This window comes from Miniopterus natalensis, chromosome 9 (genome assembly GCF_054644295.1).
Source record: "Miniopterus natalensis isolate mMinNat1 chromosome 9, mMinNat1.hap1, whole genome shotgun sequence".
Taxonomy (NCBI): Eukaryota; Metazoa; Chordata; class Mammalia; order Chiroptera; family Miniopteridae; genus Miniopterus; species Miniopterus natalensis.
This window is the reverse complement of record NC_142089.1, coordinates 38,011,836-38,034,224: the sequence shown is the minus strand read 5'-3', so window position 1 is coordinate 38,034,224 and position 22,389 is coordinate 38,011,836. Positions and strand designations below refer to the sequence as shown.

The following is a 22,389-nucleotide window of genomic DNA, read 5'->3' as shown; positions in this document are numbered from 1 at the left end:
CTGCTAATGGGCACAGGGTTTCTTTTTGGGGTAATAAAAATGTTCTGGAATTAGAAAGTGATAATGATCACACAACCTTGTGAATATACTAAAAATCACAGACTCATACACCTTAAAAGGGTACATTTTATAGTATATAAATTACGTCTCAACTCTCAAAATTAATGTTCAGCCCGCCTGGGTGTGGCTCAGCGGTTGAACATCAACCTAGGATCCAGTAGATCCTGGTTTGATTCCTGGTCAGGGCACAAGCCTAGGTTGTGGGCTGGATCCCCAGCAGGGGGCATGCAAGAGGCAGCTGATCAATGACTCATCATTGATGTTTCAACTCTCTCTCTCCCTCTCCTTTCCTCTCTCTGAAATCAATAAAGACATATGTTTAAAAAAAATTTTTTAAATAAAAATAAAAATGTTCATAATTTTCAAAATGCAATGTCATGTTATTATCAAGGTATAAATGTCTAAATAGCTAGCTGGCCATGACTTCCAGTGAACCAGGAGTGAATTGCCAACATGTTTTACCTGAATTTGCAATATCAAGGAATTTTACTAAATTTTATTAGTTTTATTTTATGGATATGAACCTCTTCCTGTTGAAACTGGTTCTGCTTAGAGTATTTTTCCATGACTGAAGGCTTCTTAATCTCCTATTTGTTTCTAGTCTGAAGTGAGCTTCAAAACTACCATATGATCGGTTGACAGATGGGAGAGGGTTGGAGGGCTGGGTGACAAAGGTAAAAGGAATAAGAAGTACAAATTGGTAGTTACAAAATAGTCATGGGGATATAAAATACAGCATAGGGAATATAGTCAAAAATACTGTAAATTATATATGGTACTAGACTTATTGGGGGGATCACTTTGAAAGTCATATAAACATCTGAAACATAATATTGAAAGTCAACTGTAACTGAAAAAACTGAAAAATAAACAAGTAAAAAGGGATAAACTGTAAAAAACAAAAACACACACAAAAAATACCACCATATGATTCTTATTGGATTTGTTTGCAAACCAAGAGTAACTAGGTTAAAAATAAAGAGTCTGAAGGTACTTCTAGGTTTAAGAGAAACTCATAGTTATCAGTGCATGAACTTTATACTGTCTGCTTTGTGTGTTCAGGGGTCTATTTTGTTTGCTTCCTGGTTTATACATGAGGTTGCCTGAAATTAAGTCTAAAAACAAAGGTATTACCATCACCTGAATAAATTCTGTTTGGAATATTTAAAAAAAAAAAAGGACCACATAAGTATGCTTGGGTTTCTAAGCATTGCTTATGATGATATTTGGCTGCTTCTTCAGGAGTTACTCTTATCTACATTCCTTACAGAAATATTTCATTCAACAAGAACCTCAACCAATTGCCAGTGGCTTAAAAGGAAGATGATACACATCTTCAAATATGTCTTTGGATTTATACAATTTTTAAATCACAATACTTACTATATTTCATGTTGTTCCAAGCAGATACAAATTTAGTTTTTAGCTTGTCAACAACTTCTGTCCCTGTGGCCTCCATATTCAAATTCTAAAGAAAAAGCCATCACTTGATTGCATTCTTCTATTGAGTTTAATCTTTTGTACTGACTAAAAGAAAAAAAGAGAAAAACAAGTAATAAGTGCATATTACATGGTACAATACCTGCTAAAGTTATTTAAGTGATTAAATAAAATTTGAACTTGAAATGAGCAAACCAATTTCTCATTTTACAGAGCAAACTATAATATATTCAATAAATATTTTCAATTTTAAAAAAGCATTTAATACCAAATATACAGCATAAATTATCATACAAAACTAGACAATGATCTCCCCCAGGTACTTACAATTAAAAACAATAAGTTAACTTAGTAACACAGCTCAGTTTTGGTATTTGTGAGACTATTTAAGATTTATTTGTAATTAGAGAAGGTGATTTAAAATCTTATAAAATATGATGACTATCTTCCGAATGGAGGCTTCCACTCATATTAAGTCACTACTTTCATATAAAGCCTAAATGTTTGTTGCACTTTTTTAAATTAAGGAATTTCCTACAATTACTTCCCATCTTGATACTGCATTTTTAAAAAATAGAATGGTTTCAATTTACAACAAAAAATGTTTTCTTAATTTTCACATCAGTGAGAAAAGATGGATAACTTAATAAATAATACTAGAATAATAAGTTAGCCAGTTTAAAAAATAAAGCTACTTCACACATTATAAACTCTAGATGAATCAAACACCTGACCCATGTGCATATACTACAAGGAAGTATTAATTAAAATGGCTTTAATAATCTTGCAGAAAAGGCCTTTCTTAGGATGGTATTCAAAACAGAAAATCCAAAAGAAAAATGAAATTGCATAAAAATGAACATTTCTATACAGGAAGAAGAAAAGAGCATTAATAAGTGAGTTATTAATAAGTGAGTTATAATTCAATAATTAGGAAAAATTCAATATCTATTATATGTAGGGTGTGCCAAAAAAATGTATATACACTTTCAATGATTATAAAGTCAGTGTTTATTAACATACAGTTCATTTTCAAAATTTAAAAGAATCTACAGAAATGAATAATTTTTTGTCAATACCTGTTTTCAAACTGATGACCATTCTGTAGGCACTACTGATAACTCAAAGCAGTGGAATTGCAAACATTAAGAATCATTTCATTCGGTATTTGTGTGCCCTCAATTTGTAAACTGTTGCGGGTTTTGTACCATAAACTTTATCTTTTAAAAAAGGTCTAGTGAATAAATTTTTTTTGTTCAAAGCTTAGTCTGGTTTCACCCATTATTTCGAATCAGTTAACCTGAAAAGGAGCGAAATTAAGTTATCAGCTGTTAAAGTGTGTATACATTTGGGGGGGGAGATACCCTGTGTCCCAAAAAAATGTATATACACTTTGAATAATTATAAAGGCAGTGTTTGTACTTCAACTGCATTTTCAAACTTCCAGTAGCATTTTAGGATGAATTCCCTTTGTTCAAAGCTCAGTCTGGCTGAAATGAAAGAAACATCAATTGAGCTCTCAGCTGTTAAAGTTTGTATGCATGTGTTTGGGACACCCTGTATAGACAAAGTGTTAATATCTCTAAGATACAAAGAGCTCTTACACATCAATAAGAAAAAGAAAAACCCAAATGGAAAATAGGACAGACATTCTAAAAGAAAAAAGGCAGAAAACATGAAAATATTTTGACCCTTACTAGATCAAATTCACATTAAAGGAACTTCATATTTTTTCAATCATCACAAGAGATGAAATTGGTGAGCCTGAGGAAGCAAGCATTTTACATAATTATTTCTCAAATAATAAACTCCTTCAGGGCAGAGAATGTGTCTTGTTCAGTACTATATCCTCACATCTAGCACACTGGTATGCTAATAGGCACATTTATTTGCTGATAAATAAATTATGACATATACGTATTATAATAATATAAAATCTATATTTATCACCATAAAAATCTATCCAGGGAACATATGTGAGGCAAAATTGATAAAACTGGAAAAAAAAAATACATGAATCCACTATAATAGTTGGAGACTTTAACACCCCTCTATCAGAAATAGATCCTGCAGGCAGAACATCAGTCAAGACATAGTTTAACTCAACAGCACCATCAATCAACTGGATATAATTGGCATCTACAGACTATCTCACCCAACAAGAGCAGATTACACATTTCCCTTAGTTTCACATAGAATATTCACCAACATAGACCACATTCCGGGCCATAAAATAACCCTTAACAAATTTTAAAAAGTAGAAATCATACAATGTCTGCTCTCATCACGACAGAATTAAACTAAAAATCAAGGAAAAGATAGCTGGAAAATCCCAAGATACTTGAAGATTAAACAATATTATGAACAATTCTATGATCAAAAATTTGATAACCTCGATGAAAAGAACCAATTCCTTGAAAGACAAAGTCTGCCAAAACTCACATAAGAGAAAACAGACAATCTGAATAGGACTGTATCTATTAAGGAAATTGAATGAATAATTAATAACCTCCCAAAACAGAAAGCATCAGGCCCAGATGGCTTCACTGGTGAATTCTACCAAACATTTAAGGAAGAAATGATACCAATTCTCTATAATCTTTTCCAGAAGAAAGCAGCAAAGGGAATACTTCCTAACTCTAACACCAAAGGCACAACCCCTGAAAGAAATAACTGACAAGCTGGACTTCATTAAAATGAAAAACTTCTGCACTGAGAAAGACAATGTCAAGAAAAAGAAAAGACAAGCCACAGAATAGGTGAAAATCTTTGCAAAAGATATATTTGATAAAAGACTGTTATCCCAAATATACAAAAAGCTTTTAAAACTCAAAAAGAAGAACATAAACAACAACCCAATCTAAATATGAGCCAAAGACCTCACCAAAGATAACAGATGGCAAGTAAGCAGATGAATATATGCTCCACATCATACATTATCAGGGAAATAAAATTAAACTATAATGAGATACCACTACAAACTATCAGAATGGCCAAAGTCCAAAACACTGACAACAACAAATGCTGGCAAGCTTGTGGAGCAATATGATACTCTTTCATTGCTGGTAGAAATTATTTTGAATTTTAGGTACAGCTACTTTGGAAGACAGTTTGGCAGTTTCTTACAAAACTAAACATATTCTTATGATATGATCCAGCAATTACACTTCTGGTATTTACCCAAATGAAATAAAAACTTGTATCTACACCAAGACCTGCATACAGATGTTTACAGCAGTTTTATTCATAACTGCCAAACCTGGAAACAACCAGATGTCCTTCAGTAGGTGAATGGATAAACTGTGGTATATCCAGACAATGGAATATTATTTAGCACTGAAAAGAAATGAGTTATCAAGCCATGAAAAGATATCAGGAAAAAACAAATGCATATTTCTAAGTAAAAGAAGCCAATTTTTAAAAGCTACATACTGTATGATTCCAACTGTATGTCATTCTGGAAAAGGGAAACTTATGAAAACAATAAAATGATCAGTGGTTTGCCAGGGTTTAGGGGCACATGGGAAGAGGGTGAGTAGGCAGAACACAGAGGATTTTGAGGATAGTGAAACTGTGTATGATACTATGACTGTGGATACATGTCATTATACATTTATCAAAACTCATAAAGTATACAGCATCAAAAATAAAGTATGGACTTTAGGTGATAATGACATGTCAATGTAGGTTCACTGTAACAAATGAACCATTTGCTGACAGTGATGTAGATAGTAGGGGAAGTTGTGTGTACTGGAAGGCAGGAAGTATACGGGAACTTTGTATACTTTATCTCAATTTTGCTGTGAACCTAAAATTCCTCTAAACTGCTCCAAAAAATAAAGTTTATTATTTTTAAAAGGAGGTATCCAGGGAATAGGGTGAGAAGAAAGAACAGCATGAATATGATTTATGCATCTACATGCATATGTATTTTATATCATGCACATATACATGCATAAAACAATGTCTAGAAGTCCATAATGTTAAAAGTGGAAACTCTAAGAGATGAAATATTATTTTTACTTCCCTTTTTTAAACTTTATTATTTAAATTGTCTACATTGAGACTCTTTTAAAAATAACAAATTATTCAAAATAAGTTACTCAAGTGAAAAATGTAATACACAAAATTACAAATGTGTCCAGGGTATATTAAATTCTAACAAAACAAATAAAACTGTTTGACTAAGAAACCTGCCGAGAAAACATTCTATTATGAAATTCCTAAACATCCTAAAGAAAGATAAAAATGCTAAGACACAGTGATTTTTCCTTCTTAAGATAAACAACTTTATTCTTGTGGTTCAGCTATTTAGTTATGTAGAAAACTTGAACTTCCTCAATGTTACTCCCCAGGGCAGCTTTGGCTAAAAAAAGCAACTTGGCAGACAGGCCTTAAGTCATAACTTCTGTTTCTCCTTAACATAAGTGTGTGAGTTTGGAAAGAGGAAAAACAATAAATTAATACTTGAATCCATTAAAATATTTCCTTTATATTTCTGTGAGATGAGCCAAGGAAAGATAAGACAAACAGTACTTTTAGTTTAACTACAAATGAGCAAAAAACACAAATGAAGAAACCACAGTGAACTTTAAGAGTAGTCTCAGCCCGGCCGGGCAGGGCTCAGCGGCTGAGCGTGGCCTAGGATCCAGGAGAGTGGGGTTCAAGTCCTGGTCAGGGCACATGCCCGGGTTGCGGGCTCGATTCCCAGTCGGGGGCATGCAGGAGGCAGCCAATCAGTGACTCATCATTGATGTTTCTATCTCTCTCCTTCTCCCTTCCACTCTCTGAAATCAATAAAGATATATATATATATAAAAAGATAACAGCATTAAAAAGGAGAAAACTTTCATCAAAGTAAAATAAAGCTATCAGATGAGGTTTATTACTAAACTTTACTGTCAATGATGTGAAAAGCAGAGTGAAGACTAAGCAGAGTCCTTTTGGAACGCAGAGCTACATTTGATATGAAAATCATCGATTGAGACCCAGATGTCATTTTTAGAGAGTCACTTTTCCAACCATAACCACGCATTAAGACAGTCAATAAATTATGAACTGATAAATGTAAATGGGTACTCAAATCAATGTCTTTGAAGGGCAGATGAAGGTAATCAGCCTCTCCCATAGGGCAATGCAGAGAATATTTTACCCACTGAGGATTTAATGCCAAGTAAAAGCTCCTGGCAGAGAGAACTTTAGGGACTGATTCTATAGAATATATCTCAGCCACACAGTATGACCAATAAAAACACTGCAGACTTCCAGTATTTGTGTATGCTTGAGCATCTTCCCCAAATTATATTCTGTAGCTAGGTAAAATATAAACATTGATTTAGAATTTTCGATGTGCTTTTAGCTCTACAATCAAATAAAATGAACTATGAGGTCCACTCTAAATTGTTCAGCTACTGCAACCTTTTCTACCTGCTTGCATTTTTAGTAACAAATATCAATCCCTCGTCTGACCTTAAATGTCTCTCGACATATTGATCTGTCATGTCTGCCCTCTTATTTCTTCTCCCCATCTCAGTTATTTATAGAAACATCAATTATTGTATCCATTTCTATCCCCTCTTTACCTATACTTGCCAATCGTCTAACCTCATGTACTGAACTTTGTGTTCAGTTTTTAAACCCAGCATGCTTATTGTTTTTAAGTGGCAAATATGAAGAAAAGAAGAACACTAACATTTATTTGGATTGTCTCCTTTCACAGCTAAGGATTAGGAGAAGTAGATGACAGTAAGAGATAAAGACAAAAAGACTAAGAAAAGGAACAGCAACGTGGTAAGAGCAGGACACACATGTTCAAAACAGTTTTGAAAGAAAATAAAGAGCTGATAGCAAAAATCAGGTAGTTTTGCCTCGAGGATACATTTTATAAACATTGTTAGGGCTCCTCAGGATTACCTCCTCCAGCTGAAAACAATGCACAGTGAACTTACAATGATGATACAAATAGAACGTACTATTTATGTGTTCTCCTCTTAAATTGAAAAAGAAAAACATCTATGGAAGAAACTAAGTACTGAGCAGATATTCATTTACCCTCACACATGACTTGGATCAAGTTCCAATAGGCAAAATTCTGCACTTGTGCAGCACTGAGCATTATATGTTCACAGACTGTAAAGTTGTCATCATAACCAACCTAAATGGGACAGAAAGAGTTTAAGTGACTTTAACCATTTACTTGAACACCACAGTAAGAATTTTTAATATCTGAGCTGTCTTAAGCATTTCTTATCTTAAGCATTACCTCTTAGAACATAATATTTACTGCAGTCTGATAAACAAATTTTAATTATGTCAGGACCTTAGTAATCTCTGATGAGTCCGAGGTAAATATGAACGTTTGCAGCCTCCATATTTTAAAGTGCAACTTTAAAAACTATTAAATATGCAGTCTACATGTAAGAAGTAACATATTGCCCTAGCCAGTTTGGCTTAGTGGTTAGGGCATCAGCTAACATAACTATTCTAGAGTATCCATATATCTACATGATATTGGTTAATTTTAAACAACCACACTTGCTTGAAAGACATACGGAACCAAAAGTCTGTGTGTCCTTTAATTTCCATGAACTGGTCCCGTTTGTGCCCTCTGAAACTAATCCCTATTCTATGTGAGAGCATATCAGATATTTAAAGACATACCTTCTACTCCCCCCCCACCTTCATTGTCTCTTTTTCACATTATATATTCTCAGTTCCTTCACTCATATGTTATATGAGTGGTAATGAGGGCCTCAATCAGGTTATTGGTAAAGGGGTAAGAAATAAGGAGATATAAGCAACAAGCTGAGATGGTAAAACTAGCAACATCATACAAATATAAGATATCCCAAAAAAATGTATACACACTTTCAATGATTATAAAGTCAGTGTTTATTAAGATACAGTTAGTTCATTTTCAAAATTTAAAAGAATCTACAGAAATGAATAATTTTTTTGTCAATGTCTGTTTTCAAACTGATGACTATTCTGGTCCAGGCATTACTGATAATGCGAAGCAATGGAATCCCAAACATCAAGAATCATTTCATTCGGTATTTGTGTGCCCTCAATTTGTCGATTGTTTCCGGTTTTGTACCATAACTTTATCTTTTATGAATCCCCATAAAAAAGTCTAGTAGCACTTTAGAACAAATTTTCTTTGTTCAAAGCTTAGTCTGGCTTCACCTATTATTTCAAATCAGTTAAACCTGAAAAGGAGTGAAAATTAAGTGAGTTATCAGCTGTTAAAGTGTGTATACATTTTGGGAGGGACACCCATACATATGAATGTTTATATGCCCACATACAGAGATTTCAGGTCTGATGTCTAGAATAAGGATGCCATTAACAGAAACAGGGAACCAAGAGGAGAAGGTTAAGGAGATGCAGAATTCAGTTTGAGACAGTGATTTTGAGCTTTGTAACAATACGGATAAGCTCTTTTCCAAGTCCCATTCCATTAAATATGATAAGCTCTTTTCCAAGTCCCATTCCATTAAGTATTTTTGCCAAGGAACAGGTATATCCATATTGAGACTAGTAATTACATGTCTTTTAAATATAAAATATCACATTTTTTTATTCATCACGTATTTGAGTGGTTACTTCTGTAAGGCACTATGAGAAGTACAGTGAACCATGAAACCCAGTTCCTGTTCTCATTAACCTTACATTATAATAAGCAAGATGTTTATAACTAACCAGAAATCAAGACTGTTTATGGTTGTGTCTCACGACAGAAATAAAAAGGGTTATAATTTGTAAGAGAAATATTTTTCCCTTTCCAATGAAAATATTTGCACATAAAAAATATGTGTGAATATATGTGTTACAGGGTAACACAGTCACAACTGGCATTCTTCAAATACAAAGAACAAGGACTTAAAAATAACATAAATCTTTCTATTCTGGGTAAAAATGCAGGACAACACTAGCCATATTTCTTAGGAATGAGTTAAAGTACCCCAAACAATTATGTCTATTGTTAAGGATTAATGCTTGAATTGTATCATCAGTCAAAAGAAGAACACTGTTTAAAATCAATCACAATTGTTTTGGCTTTCAAATGGCATTGTTTGATGTCATTTTTCTAATCATTCTAATTTTAAATAATATGCTATCAGTTTGAAAATAGAGCTACAAGTTTAAAGCTTTACAAAGATTAAAAAACTGCATACTGTCTATCTGATATAACCGTTGTGGAGTTCCCTATAACTATATATACTATGATAAAGTTTTAAAATATGTCTGTGTTAGGAGTTCCACAGATAACTGATTTTGTAAAAAGAGTCTATTAAAAAGTAGTTTGGTAGGAACTTAAGTATTTTTTTATTATTAAATTTATTGTGGCGATAATGGTTAATAAGATCATACAGGTTTCAAGTGCACATTTCTAAGATACATGATCTGTCTATTGCATTGTGTGCCCACCACCCACAGTCAAATATCTTCAGCCACCATATATTTGGCCCCCTTTACCCTTTACTCCCCCTCACCCCCTTCCCTCTGGTAACCACCATACTGTTGGCTGTGTCTATGAGTTTCAATTTTATATCCCACATATGAGTAAAATCATATGGTTCTTAGCTTTTTCTGACTGACTTATTTCACTTAGCATGATATTCTCAAAGAATATTTTAAATTGATAACAATCACATAGAAAAAAAAGAATTCAAGTAACTCTGAACACCTACTTTGACTATGCATGTTTAGTGGGATATAGTCTAAGGACATAAAATTGCAAGGAAATCTTTACTTGGTAAATGTTATTGGAGGGAGTATCAGTATAGTAATGATATGGCTGGGAATGAGAACCCTCCCTGTACGAAAAGGGAGATACAGCATGAACTAAGAGAAGGTGAAGATGAACTCTGTGGTTTTGAATTTGAATGGAAGGTATCCTATAAACTCATTATTTCTTCAAAAAACGGTATACATGTGTGTGTGTCCCCATTGACAGGGCCTAGAAACAATGATACTCCAGTAGCCAAGAGAACAGTTGGCCCTTGAAACACATAGGTTTCAACTGCATCAGTCCACTTACACATGAATGTTTTTCAATAAATACTGTAAATGTACTTTCTCTTTGTTATGATTTTCTTAATAACACTTTTTCTCTAGCATACTTTATTGTAAGAATACCATATATAATACACATAACCTACAAAATATTTATTAATTCACTGTTTATGCTTTTGGTAAGGTCTCCAGTCAACAGTAAGTTACAAGTGGTTAAGTTTTGGGGGAGTCAAAAGTTACATGTGCATTTTCAATCGCACAGGAGTCAGCACCCATAACCCCCGCATTGTTCAAGGGCTAACTGTATAGTCAACGCCCAAATCTTGGTTTCTAAGTACCATTTCCCCCTAAAATGAACCAGGACTCCATGGTAAAATGGCTGATTCCAGGTCTCAAGCAAGGAATATACACAGTGAGCCTGAATAGTTTATTGTACAAAAAGTAAGAATGTGCTCAAACACCAATATGGACATATACAAAGGCCACAGGAACCAGCTGGAAGGGACTAACCAAATTTGAGATAATTTAATCACCATCAGAATAATAACAGGTTGTAACACATTGGATAATTTTTTTTTTTTTAAAGAATCCTTGGGTACATAGTGATACTAAAATAAGAAGGAGAGGAGAAATAGCTCTTCTTTAGAGACGATAGCCAACAAACATAGGATTGAGAGAATTGAAAAGCCACTATTTGGAAACCACCAATGCAATGCTTGATTCAGTAAGGATCATCAACAGCTACTAAAACCACTAAACAGAAAAAAAAAAATTGTTGGAAAACAAAATATCCAATGATCTCAAAGTATTACTCCCACAGATTAACTATTAAGTACAAAAGGGGAAAGATACTTTTTGAATATACAAATCTGGCTAGCCCAAGTGATCAAATTTAACATCACCAATAATGGGACAAGCTATGAGATGCTATGGAAAGTTTACAACATCTCCTATGTAATTAACAATCTTGAAAAAAGTTATTTAACCTGAAACTGTGAGGAAACAATCAGACAAATTCATGTTGTAAAGCATTCTACAAAACAATCGGCCTGGACTCTAAAAAAAAAGTGTCACAGAGTCCAGATGATCTCAGACCCCATATCACTATCACCATAATAATAATAAACACAAACTCTATACCAGAAGTTTTGTTAATTTATGCATATATACCATCTCATTTAATCCTCAGAACAACTCTATAAGGCAGGCATTATTATTATCCTCATCTTATAGATTTAAAAGACAACAGGCTTAAAACAACAAAATAACTTCTGCAAGGTCATGCAGCTAGTAAACAGCAAAACACACCTTCAATTCAGGTAGTCTGACTCCAAAGCCCATGTTCTTTGCTCTATACACTCTACTGCTTTACTATGAAATGTAAAATTTATATAATAAACTGATTATATTGATTCAGTATCTGTCAAAAATTACACAAGGGATATTTCAAAGAAAATTCAAAAGCATGTCTTTTTTTCCTAGTACACACTTATATTTACATATACATCAATTAAATAAAGTTAAAGTTTAACCAGATGCCCAATTTACTGCCAAATCTTGGGTGAAAGTAAACATGATATATGACTGTATTATTCAGTTACCTATTCATATATATGGTTGAATATGTTACATATAAATTCAAAACAAATACGTATTTCCAAATGCTTTCACCTAGGACTTTATCCCTGCTTGCTCAAGAGAAAAAATACTGAAAAAACTTATTTCAGGTACACCATTCCTCAAATATACTTAACTAAAACAATGACATAAAGGGGAGAAAAAAAGAGTAAGAAATTAACCTTGAACACTGATGCCACACACACACAAAAATTAACAAACAAAGCATGTCTTACAATGTTTTCTATCGCAGTGAGCCTGAATACTACAATCCATCCAGTTAAAAAGCCGAAAAGTTAGTGGTGGCCGACGGCACCTTCTTCTCTCTCATTCCTCATATCCAATCCATCACCCAGTTCTACCTCCTAAACATCTCTAAAATCCATCCACTTCTATCTGTCTTCACCACCACTTTGTGCAAGATATTATCATCTGTCATTGGGCCCTCCCAGCCACACTCTTATCCCCCCTGTAATCAGTTTTTCTTCTGTATTACATCAAGTACTTTTTCATAGCACAATAGCTGCAACTTTAAATTTCTTTGATGGAATATTTGATTTATGTTGGCCTCCCATGCTACACAAGAAGTTCTATGAGGGTAGAGATGTATTTACTGACCACTATATCACTGTGGCCTAGAAGAGTGCCTAGTTAATAAATAAATAAATGCTACATGATTGAATGCATATCAAAGATTACAAATTTATTTATAAATAGTTCAAAAAAAGTAAAGTGGTTATAAGGCTCACTAACCATCGTAAAGAGTACCTTATTTCATAATTTATAGATCACACATTTTTATATTTTAATTCTGACACTGAATACATCCTACAGTTGACGATCTTTAATTGGCAATATTTTTTTCATAGTGGCTCATAAAATAATGGTGCACCTTAGAATTTTAAAAAACTCATGATTTGATGAAATAGGAAAATCTAAAATACTCTGTTCAAAACTGGTAAACTAGCCTCCTTTCTCCTTTGGCCACCACCCTATTCCACACATTCAACAATTAACAGAGCCTACTGGTTTCTTTCACCAACAGCTGTTAAATCCATCCTTTCTACCATTTCTACTACAATAACACTAGATCTAATTCCCCATTGCCTCACAGCTGCACTCTTATTCTAGCTTTGTTCATTTAAACATTTTTTCAGATTCAATCAACACTGTGCACCTACGTGCAAGAAACTGAAGATACAAAGCAGTCCAGTTACCTGTCCCTCCTTCCAGTCTCTCTCCCCTACAATTCAGAATTTTGTTCATTTTATGCCTCAAGCTGGAATTACTTTCCTCCCAATTTCTACCTACCAAATCCCTACTTGCTACTTAAGTTCTAAATCATATCTTATCTTCTTCATGAAATCTTCCCTAATCTCTTTTCAGCTTGAACATTCTAAAACACATAAAATCTAATGCATATTGGCTATATTTTTTCAGCTTCTTGAAGGCCAGGTTACATTTCATACATTCTGTTAGAGTATAAGTTCCCTAAGAGCAGGGCTTTTATCTGTTTTGTTCACAGTTCTATCTCTAGCACCTAGAAGAGTATCTGGTACATAATAGCTGCTCAGCAAATATGTATTGAATTAATACTCTTTATATATTGCAGGATAGAGAACAAATCCTTATAGCTCTGTAAGCCAATCTTTACAGTGAGGAAAGAAAAGAACTAGACTAAATAAACTCTTTGAGCTTCAGTTTCTTCCTCTGCTAAATGTAAATAATGTTCAATAGCTCACTGAATTGTTATCACCATTAAATACAATAATGCTTTAACAGCATCTAGTACAGACCTGAGGACAAGCAGACACTCTCAATTAACGTTTTGACAATTTTGTGTTAATAGAAAATAGTAAAAAGTATTCAATAAATGCCTACTAAATGAATAAAATCTCAGGAAAAATATTAAAAGTTTGCATAATATCAAGCCTCTTATCAGTTATCCAATAAAGAATCCCATGAGTGAAGTAATTATGAAATATTTACATTTAGCCCCAAATATTAAGCAGGGCTGAAACCATTTCTGATTAATTAGGAATAATCCCAATTTGACAGGGTACAAGTATTAATATGTATATTTTATTGACACATAAAGATTATATTTGATTGTTTAAAGAAAAACAAATTTATTATTAAAATTTCTATAGTGCAATAATCAGAATAGAAAAGCTGCACACTTATTTGGGTTACGTGGTCCCCAAAAAGCCAGGAACTACAATAATTTCTGTCTACAAAAATCAGTGAATAGTATACAATGCTCTTTTACCATATCTGTCAAAATATACAGAAATACCTCATGAAAAATTACAACAAATAAAATTTTCAATATATTTGCACTCATTTTACAGGAAAAGAACATCAATTAAATGGGTGGGTTTGTTTTTTTTAACTTTTTACTACATTATACAATTCCGTATATTGGCTACTTTTTAACTTTAAACTGTTCCCCAAAATTTTACAATGAATGAACTGATAACTAATTCAACATAGCATGAGATTACTGGACTAATTTCAAACTCTTCCTTGTTCCAGGAAGAAGCTTTATTAATGTGTAAATTGAGCCATACACAGGCTTTACCTTTCAAAGCTTTTCCAGTCCCACTGGGTACTTTCAAAAATTCATAATCTAATTACAAATTACACACAAACAAGGAGGAAAGAGTATTCCCTTGAGTCTATCTGCTATTAACTGACACACAATCACTGCAAAAGTTCCACAGGGAACGTATGTTCCAGGTAGGTAAAGAAAAGAAAAAAAAATCCCATTTAAGTAATTCGGGTATGAGATGTACAGCCATATACTCTTTAAGTTATAGGGTAACAATGAGCTCCTTGTGGGAAATAATCAATACAAAACAAAAATGTAAGCCAAAGAAACCCTAAGAACTGTAAACTCAATAAGCAGAGACAAGCTGATTGCCCACCGACGTTTTCGTATTCACCGGTCATCGTAAGAACGCACCCGAGTCTGCAGCCTAAAGAGCCCTTACAGGTGCTGGAGGTGGAAGGCTGAGGGTGACGCGAGCAGCAGAGGCAGCGACTGCAAGTCAGCTGGATGCAAAAGCGAGGAGATACTCAGACGAGTGTCTGAGGTCTGAGCAGTAACAAAGGCCAAATATGGGGGACCGAGGAATGAGAAGGCTGCAATCTCAGGAATCCGGTTTGGGGGTTTTGTTTTGGTTTTTTCCTTTCTTTTACCTTCTCCCATGGGGGAGAAATAAGAGTTAAACGGATACGAAAGCGCAGGGGTCAAGAGGTGGCGCCGGGAACACCTAAGGAAAGGCACCAGGAGAGGGAGGGGACAGCTGCCCACGGGAAAGCTTAGGGTTCGTTAGCTCCGGAGCCCAGAAAGGGCAAGAAGTCAGAAGACAAATGACATCAGAAAGGAGACAGGAGGGAGGAGCCAAAACCCTCAGAGAGCCCAAAACTGATGGCCACAGGGTCTCCCCTGAGGGCAGGGCCCCCTCAAGAACCCCCAAGAAACCGGATCGTTCGGGGACGAAGACACTAATCCCCAACCTTTTCCCGGCTCCCCTGGCCTCCAGTCGACCGCCTCACCGAAAGAGACCGGGAGAAGTGTGAAAAATGCGCAGGAGCCACCAACCCGCGGAACGTCCCAGCTCTAGCGCAAGCCGCCAAGCCGCCACCGACAGCCCGCGCACCGCAGACGCCGACCCCGGCGCCGCGGCCGCCGCGCCTCCAGTTCCCTGGCCACCGTAGTGAGAGGAACGGCCTCTCTCAAACCCAATAGATCGGCCACTTCCGGGGTACTAGCTGCCTTCCATTGGCGGCCGCCCTAACAGCCGCCCGGGCACTCCTGCTCCGCCGACTCCATCCGTCCCTTTGTTCCCTTTGTCCGCCACCCCAGCCGCTGCAGTCACCATGCTGCAAGCCCACAACCAAGGGAAAGTATCCATCTGTAAGCGGGGGCTCTGATACACAAACCACATTCGGCCTGCACTTGGGTGTCTGCTGAGCAATTGAACTTCAACTCCCAGCATGCCGTGCAACACCACGCTGCCTGCCGCAGGAACTACAACATCCAGTATGCACTGCGCCTCTTTTTTTTCTTTTTTTTCTTTTTAATATACCTTTGTTGATTTCAGAGACAGGAAGGAAGAGGGCGCGCGAGAGAGATAGAAACATCAATGAAAAAAGTTGTCATTGATCGGATGCCTCCTGCAGGTCCCCGACTGGGAATGGAGCCCGGGACCCAGAATTCACCGGGGATCTCCTGGATCCTAGGAGATGCTCAACCGCTAAGCCACGCCCAGCCGGCTGCACTTATTCTTCACTCTGTCCCCTATCCCCGCAGACCCCAAGTGGGATTTCAGAGGACTCCTTGAATCCCTAAGACTAATGCAGACCTTCCTCCTAAGCCTCACTCTGTTAAATAGCAGTATTCCCTCCTTCACCTACTGTGAAGGTGCTCTAAAGGAATCTGTAGTTATGGCTATGGGTAAATACTTTCTAAAAATATTAAGGAATGTGTGCACTCGTTTTCCACATTCAGATTATTTTTAAGGATTGAAATACATGGCAATCTGCAAAGGCTTTTTATGAAATGAAAATTTGTATGCTTACTCATAAGGGGTGTTGAGAGAAATACTAAATTAATGCAAAGTGTAATTTTATGTCACTTTGCAGTCTGCAAGATTGTGTTGGAACAAGGACTGTCGGATATGCTCCTGAATTGCATGGAAAATTGTAATAAGAATTAGAAGTAAAAAAATTAACAGGCTGTACTACATGACTCTGAAACCACTTGGGAAAGGAAACCTTTCAGAATGCGGAGTTTAAAAGTTCAAAATTAAATTTGAAATGTTTTTCAAGTTTTAATGTGTTAAGTGGTTTGAATTATCTTATTTTTTCATTATTCTCACTAAAACAGGTAACTAGAACATTTATTGTATATTATGTAGTAGGGAAACCAATTAACCAATCATTCAGAGGATGTAGCAAAATCCAAGTGTAACATTTATTAGAGTGAGCAAACAAAATCACTGTTTTCTTGCCTGATTAGATAGCCTGTGATTCTGAGGCAGGCTAGAAAGAAGCTAGGGAAATTCCTTAACAAGTGGAATAAGGGAAACTGAGACAAACTAATTAGACAAGGCCAAACAATTTGAGCCATTTACAGCCAGGTAATAAATCACAAGATTTTATCTTCCCTAGCCAAGGACACTTAGCAGCAAATGGTTGACATTCCAGACTGTGCCGGGGCAGATAGGCCTTGTTCCCAGTCCCCCTTCAATAACATTCTTTAAAAATGAAACTAACCAAAAAATAACCCTGGTCCCTTTACACACACATTTTGATGAATCAACACATTGAAGGACACACCTGAAAAGCTAATAAATATTCTGTTAAGACCCTTCCCTGACACCTCCCCTAAGATTCCAGCAGGCCAAAGAGATAAAAAAAGTCCACAAAAGAGTCATAGTGCACTTGCCCAAGACCATGCTCACACCTGTATCTTTTCTGTTTTTCTCCTAAATTCTAAGGGACCCCGCAAGACTTGCAACCAGGGGAGCAGTGGGCAGCGGCAGCTCAACCTGGGCTAACCTTCTGGACCTGTCTCTGAGGTCCCCTTTTCTCTGACTTTCCCTCTCCTGTTAATTCTCCTACCTTAAGCCCTCCCTTTGTTTCACTGTCCCCAGCTTTAATAAACATAATCTCAAAAGCCACCTGGACTCGTGCTGTGAAATGTTTCCTACATGAAGTCAAGAACTCACACACTACCAGCGGGCCCTAGGCAGACCCGCCCCAGGCCCAATCTGGTAACAGTTCCATCTTTTAAAACACAGAACTCTGTTTTGATTTCTTAGGACAGATAGCATGCATCTAACAAGCTGTGTGCATGCCTTTTTGTTACTTTCATTAAGACTTGGATGTCAGTCCTAGCGGTTTGGCTCAGTGGCTAGAGCATAGGCCTGCAGATTGAAGGGTCCTGAGTTTGATTTCAGCCAAGGGCACGCATACCTTGGTTGCAGGCTCAATCCCCAGCCCAGGTCGGGAGGCAACCAACCGATGTGTCTCTCTCACATCGGTGTTCCTCTTTCTATCTGTCTCTCTCTCTTCTTCCACTCTCTCTGAAAAAGCAATGGAAAAAATATCCTCAGGTGAGGATTAAAAAAAAGACTTGGATTTCAAGAATGAATATATTTTATTTTTTATATTGTGCATTTACAGGCCATGAGAAACAATGCCTGGATTCTCAAAATAAAGTAGATGGTAATCACACAAAATAAAAATGTGTGTATACCACAAACGTTGGTTTTCTATGGATTTATAGCAAAACATTTTAATTGCTTAGAAAACAGATTAGAATAGTTTCCAATTTTACAACTTCACATAGAAGTCACAGAGGGAAATTACATTCTGTAACGCTGACATGGCATCAGCTACCATACAAACTGCCTTTGACTCTGGTGTGCTAAATTATGCAGCACTAGCAAGTAAATATTTAAAATCTATGATCATGGAAAACAATCTGCTGCTTTCCATACTCATGCACCAAAACAATAACACAGAGAGAGAAAACATTTCCTTTGGAATGATTCAGAAGTAATGATAAGCTATAATTAGGTTATCTTCTATTCATAGGTGTTTGTAGTAAATAAATACATAATTGCATCCACTTATTAGGGATGTTATTAAGGAAGCTTTAAAAATATGCTAAATATTTGATACCCATATTTCTAAAGCAGTTTCAATGATCAATTGGGTAAATGAATGTGGAAGAAAGTTTAAAGAATACATAATTTATGTAACAGAATTTAGGTTTTTAAAAGAGATTCTTGCAGCTGTGGTGCTTAGCAGTATTCTCTCTTGTAAATGCATCTTTGAATTTCCAGTTCAGCCAATTGCCAATCACACAAGAGTTCAAATTGGACAAGATGTTCATTTCAGTTCAACAAATAGACCATGAGGGCTGCTAGGGACAAAGCACTCTGCCTAGGCGCTACAGTCTGTTTCTGAAGCACAGACAGTTTTGATAATTAGGAAAGATTTAAAGGGAAATGAAAAGAAGATAAGAGCTTCATCAGAATGGAAAAAATAAAATAACGTGTGGCTTCAGCTTTTAATAAGCACTTATTCATTTGGTTAATTGGAACTCTATAATAGTCAATATACCTTCTAAGGGGCAGGAGCCACATCTTGAACATCTGCGTCACTCTCAGCTTTAAGCACAGTACTTTGTACAGAGTGACTGGGCACTCCATAACTGTTTGTGGGAGTTCACAGTGATGTCTGAAGCCCTGAAACTCCCTTCTCATTTATACTTTGTAGTCTTAACATAAGCTATTTTTTAATTAATAATTCAGACTATATAATAAAATAGCTATTAAAACCAGAATATTTGATTAATCAGAATTTTACATTCAAAAATAATGAAAGACAGCAATTTACTGCTGTGTATATACATGAGGCAGGATAGTAAGAAGCTAGAAAAATTCCTTGGCCAGTGGAATGGGAAAACTGAGACAGCTGAAAAAAACTGGCCAAGCAATTTACAGCCAGATACAGAAGGTCACTAGGGCAGAAAGTCCCTGGTGCCTATCAACAGGCAAAACTGGTTCTGGACCTCTCCCCCAGGGTGGCCTTGCCTCCTCTGGCATGTCACTGGTCATACAGTTTAGACCCCCTGACCTTTCTTCCCTAGAAGTAATATCTAGACCTCAATTAAATTTTGGCTCCAGACCCAGAAAAGCAGCAAAACCTGTTGGACAACACCAGGAGCAGCTGCAATTATTAATGACCCCCTGCCCTGGTGCTAACAATCAGTGGAAAACATGACCTCAAAATGGCATGCCTGGAAAAGTTGATGAACATTTTATTGAGATCTCTCCTAAGACCTTTCCTAAACTCCCAGCCTTCAAAAATCCTCAAAATAAAGGACTCAGTGTGCTCTCCCTCACTGGAGCATGTCCACGCCTTTCCCTCCCCTTCTTCCCCCACAGGCATGCATCTCCTAGACGTGCAACCAGGGGAGCAATGGGCAGCAGCAGCTCGTCCTGGGCTAACCCCCTGAACTTGTCTCCAAAGTTCCCTTTTCTCTGACTTCTCATTGAGCCAAAGCAGCCCTGCCTAGGCTCATTTCTTTCCTATAACATTTTTAGAGAACCAAAGCAGCTCTGCCTAGGTTCTCTCCTGTTGTTTCTTCTATCCTAGGTCCTTCCTTGTTTCACTGTCCCAAGCTTTAATAAATGTACTCTCAAAATTACCTGGAGTGAAGTTCTGAATTCTTTCCTTCATGAAGTCAAGAACCCACACACTACCGGCCGGCCCAAGGCAGTCCCACAAAGACCCAGGCCCCCTTTCTGATAACAACACATAGATATATAAAACACATTTGTGTTAAGTGTCAAGCTGTTTCTAAAACGTCATGATGTACTTGGAGAGCATACTAGCCATTCTAGTAGCATACTGATTGCAATAGAGCTCCACATTTTTGTTAGTGTTCTTAACTTCTACCTAGTACACTCTGTAAATTTATTGATGAGAGAGAGAGAGAGAAAGAGAGAGAGAGAGAGAAAGAGAGAGAGAAAGAAACATCAGTTTGTTGTTCCACTTATTTATGCATTCATTGCTTGATTCTTGTGTGTGCCCTGACCAGGGATTGAACCTGCCACCTTGGCATATGGGGATGATGCTCTAACCAACTGAGCTACCTGACCAGGGCCTTACCTAGTGTGCTTCTTATCCATCCCCCAAGGCCTAGGAAAGATGAAGGTTCTGTTTAATAAGAAAATGTGTACAGTGAGCACTTGATCAAGGATATTATTTTGAGATAAATTGAACTCAGCCTTGATGAGGCGACTACCTTTAGACTTTGAAAGGCTAAAACATTATTTTAGGCAGAATTTGATGAAAACTTTCCTCCTTTCCAAGTGACCTTATTTCTGTCACCTCACTTTTGTCTTCAGCCTCTCTCTCCACTGCTCCCTGCACCTCGGCCTGCAAACATTCACAGGTTCCCCACAATTTTGAAAGCATCTTCAGTGGACTCAGCTTCCCTCCTAAATGCAATATTATTCTGCCCGTTTCTTTTCATAGTCACACTTCACAAGCGCTACAAAGTAAACCTTAGCCTTGAAATGCAGCGCAGAACCTATTCACGGCTAGTACCTATTAAACATCCAGCACCGTGCTAAAACCTGGAAATATGAAGAGAATTTAGTTATGGAATTTATGGTCTCCAATACAGTGTGATAAATGTTATAATAGAGGTATGGACAAGGTATTATGAGAAAAAGAAGTGTCAGTTACTCTCAAATTGAGGAATCCTAGAGGAGGGAATCCTTTGAGATAACTTAAATGACAAAAATAATTATTAACTAGCTTCAGAAGAAGGAAATTCAACCAGTTTAGTATAACCCATAAATTCGTTATAACTAGAGCATGAGAATGGGGGAGTGGTCCAATGAAAGGCTGGAAAGACAGACTGGGGCTGTTTCATAAAGGGGCCTTGTATACTATGATAAGAATCTTGGCGTTTAACCTGGTTATAAAAGGAACCATTTAGGGAACGGGAATGACATAATTAGATTGCATTTTAGCCTGCTGATTGCAGTATTATGGAAAATGGCTTGGACTGGAAAGACCAGTTGGGAGATTGTTTTTATATTTCAGGTTTGGGAGGGGGGGATATCTGAATAGTGATAAGGAAAGAGAAAAAAAAAAGTCAGAGCATTAGGACAATAGAATCAAGAGGAAATGTGAGGGAGAGAAGGAATCAAGGGAGAATCCCAGGTTTCTGTTTTTCAACCTTCCAAGTGTTGAGTTAGGAAAGCTTTGGAGCGGTCAGATAGCTATGCCCGGGGGGGGGGGGGGGGGGGGGCAATTAGATTTGGAGCTTAAAAGGAAGATTTGAGCTGAGCGTTTAGCATGGGGAGTCCTCAGCTTTAGATGACAGTTGAAACCATGGGTATGGATAAGATTGTGAGCCAGGTGGATGGGGATCTGAGCTAGTAGCCAGCCAGCCAAAATGTGACAGAGATGAGGTAAGGTGGGGAATGATACATGCAAATGTCCTGAAACCCTTTAAGGAATAGGATTTTTACATCAAGGCAAAGGACCGCTGGATTATATGGCACTAAATAATGAGGAGAGAGCTGAACTCATCCGTGGGCTGCGGATGTGGTGTTCATGAATAAATGAGACCAAAAAGACAAAAAAGCATAAATTCAAGAAAGTTGCAGGGGGACAGAATCGTCAGGAAAGAGTCAAGATGCCTGAAGACCAAGG

At 36.7% G+C, this 22,389-nt stretch overlaps 1 protein-coding gene across 2 annotated transcripts in view; it reads right to left on the bottom strand.

Annotated features, from left to right (window-relative positions):
* Positions 1-15,794, bottom strand: part of ATG4C (autophagy related 4C cysteine peptidase) — a 55,795-nt gene extending 40,001 nt beyond the window's left edge. The window contains exons 1-2 of one of the 2 annotated variants that reach the window (XM_016208495.2): positions 15,697-15,794; positions 1,444-1,587 (exon numbers count right to left, since the gene is read on the bottom strand). In XM_016208495.2, the coding sequence (XP_016063981.1) occupies positions 1,444-1,519 (76 nt within the window). In that variant the 5' untranslated portion in view covers positions 1,520-1,587; positions 15,697-15,794. Of the gene's footprint in view, positions 1-1,443; positions 1,588-3,197; positions 3,846-15,696 lie in introns of those variants that run through there. The other variant, XM_016208496.2, reaches the window with a different exon arrangement.
* Positions 15,795-22,389: the final 6,595 nt, after the last annotated feature.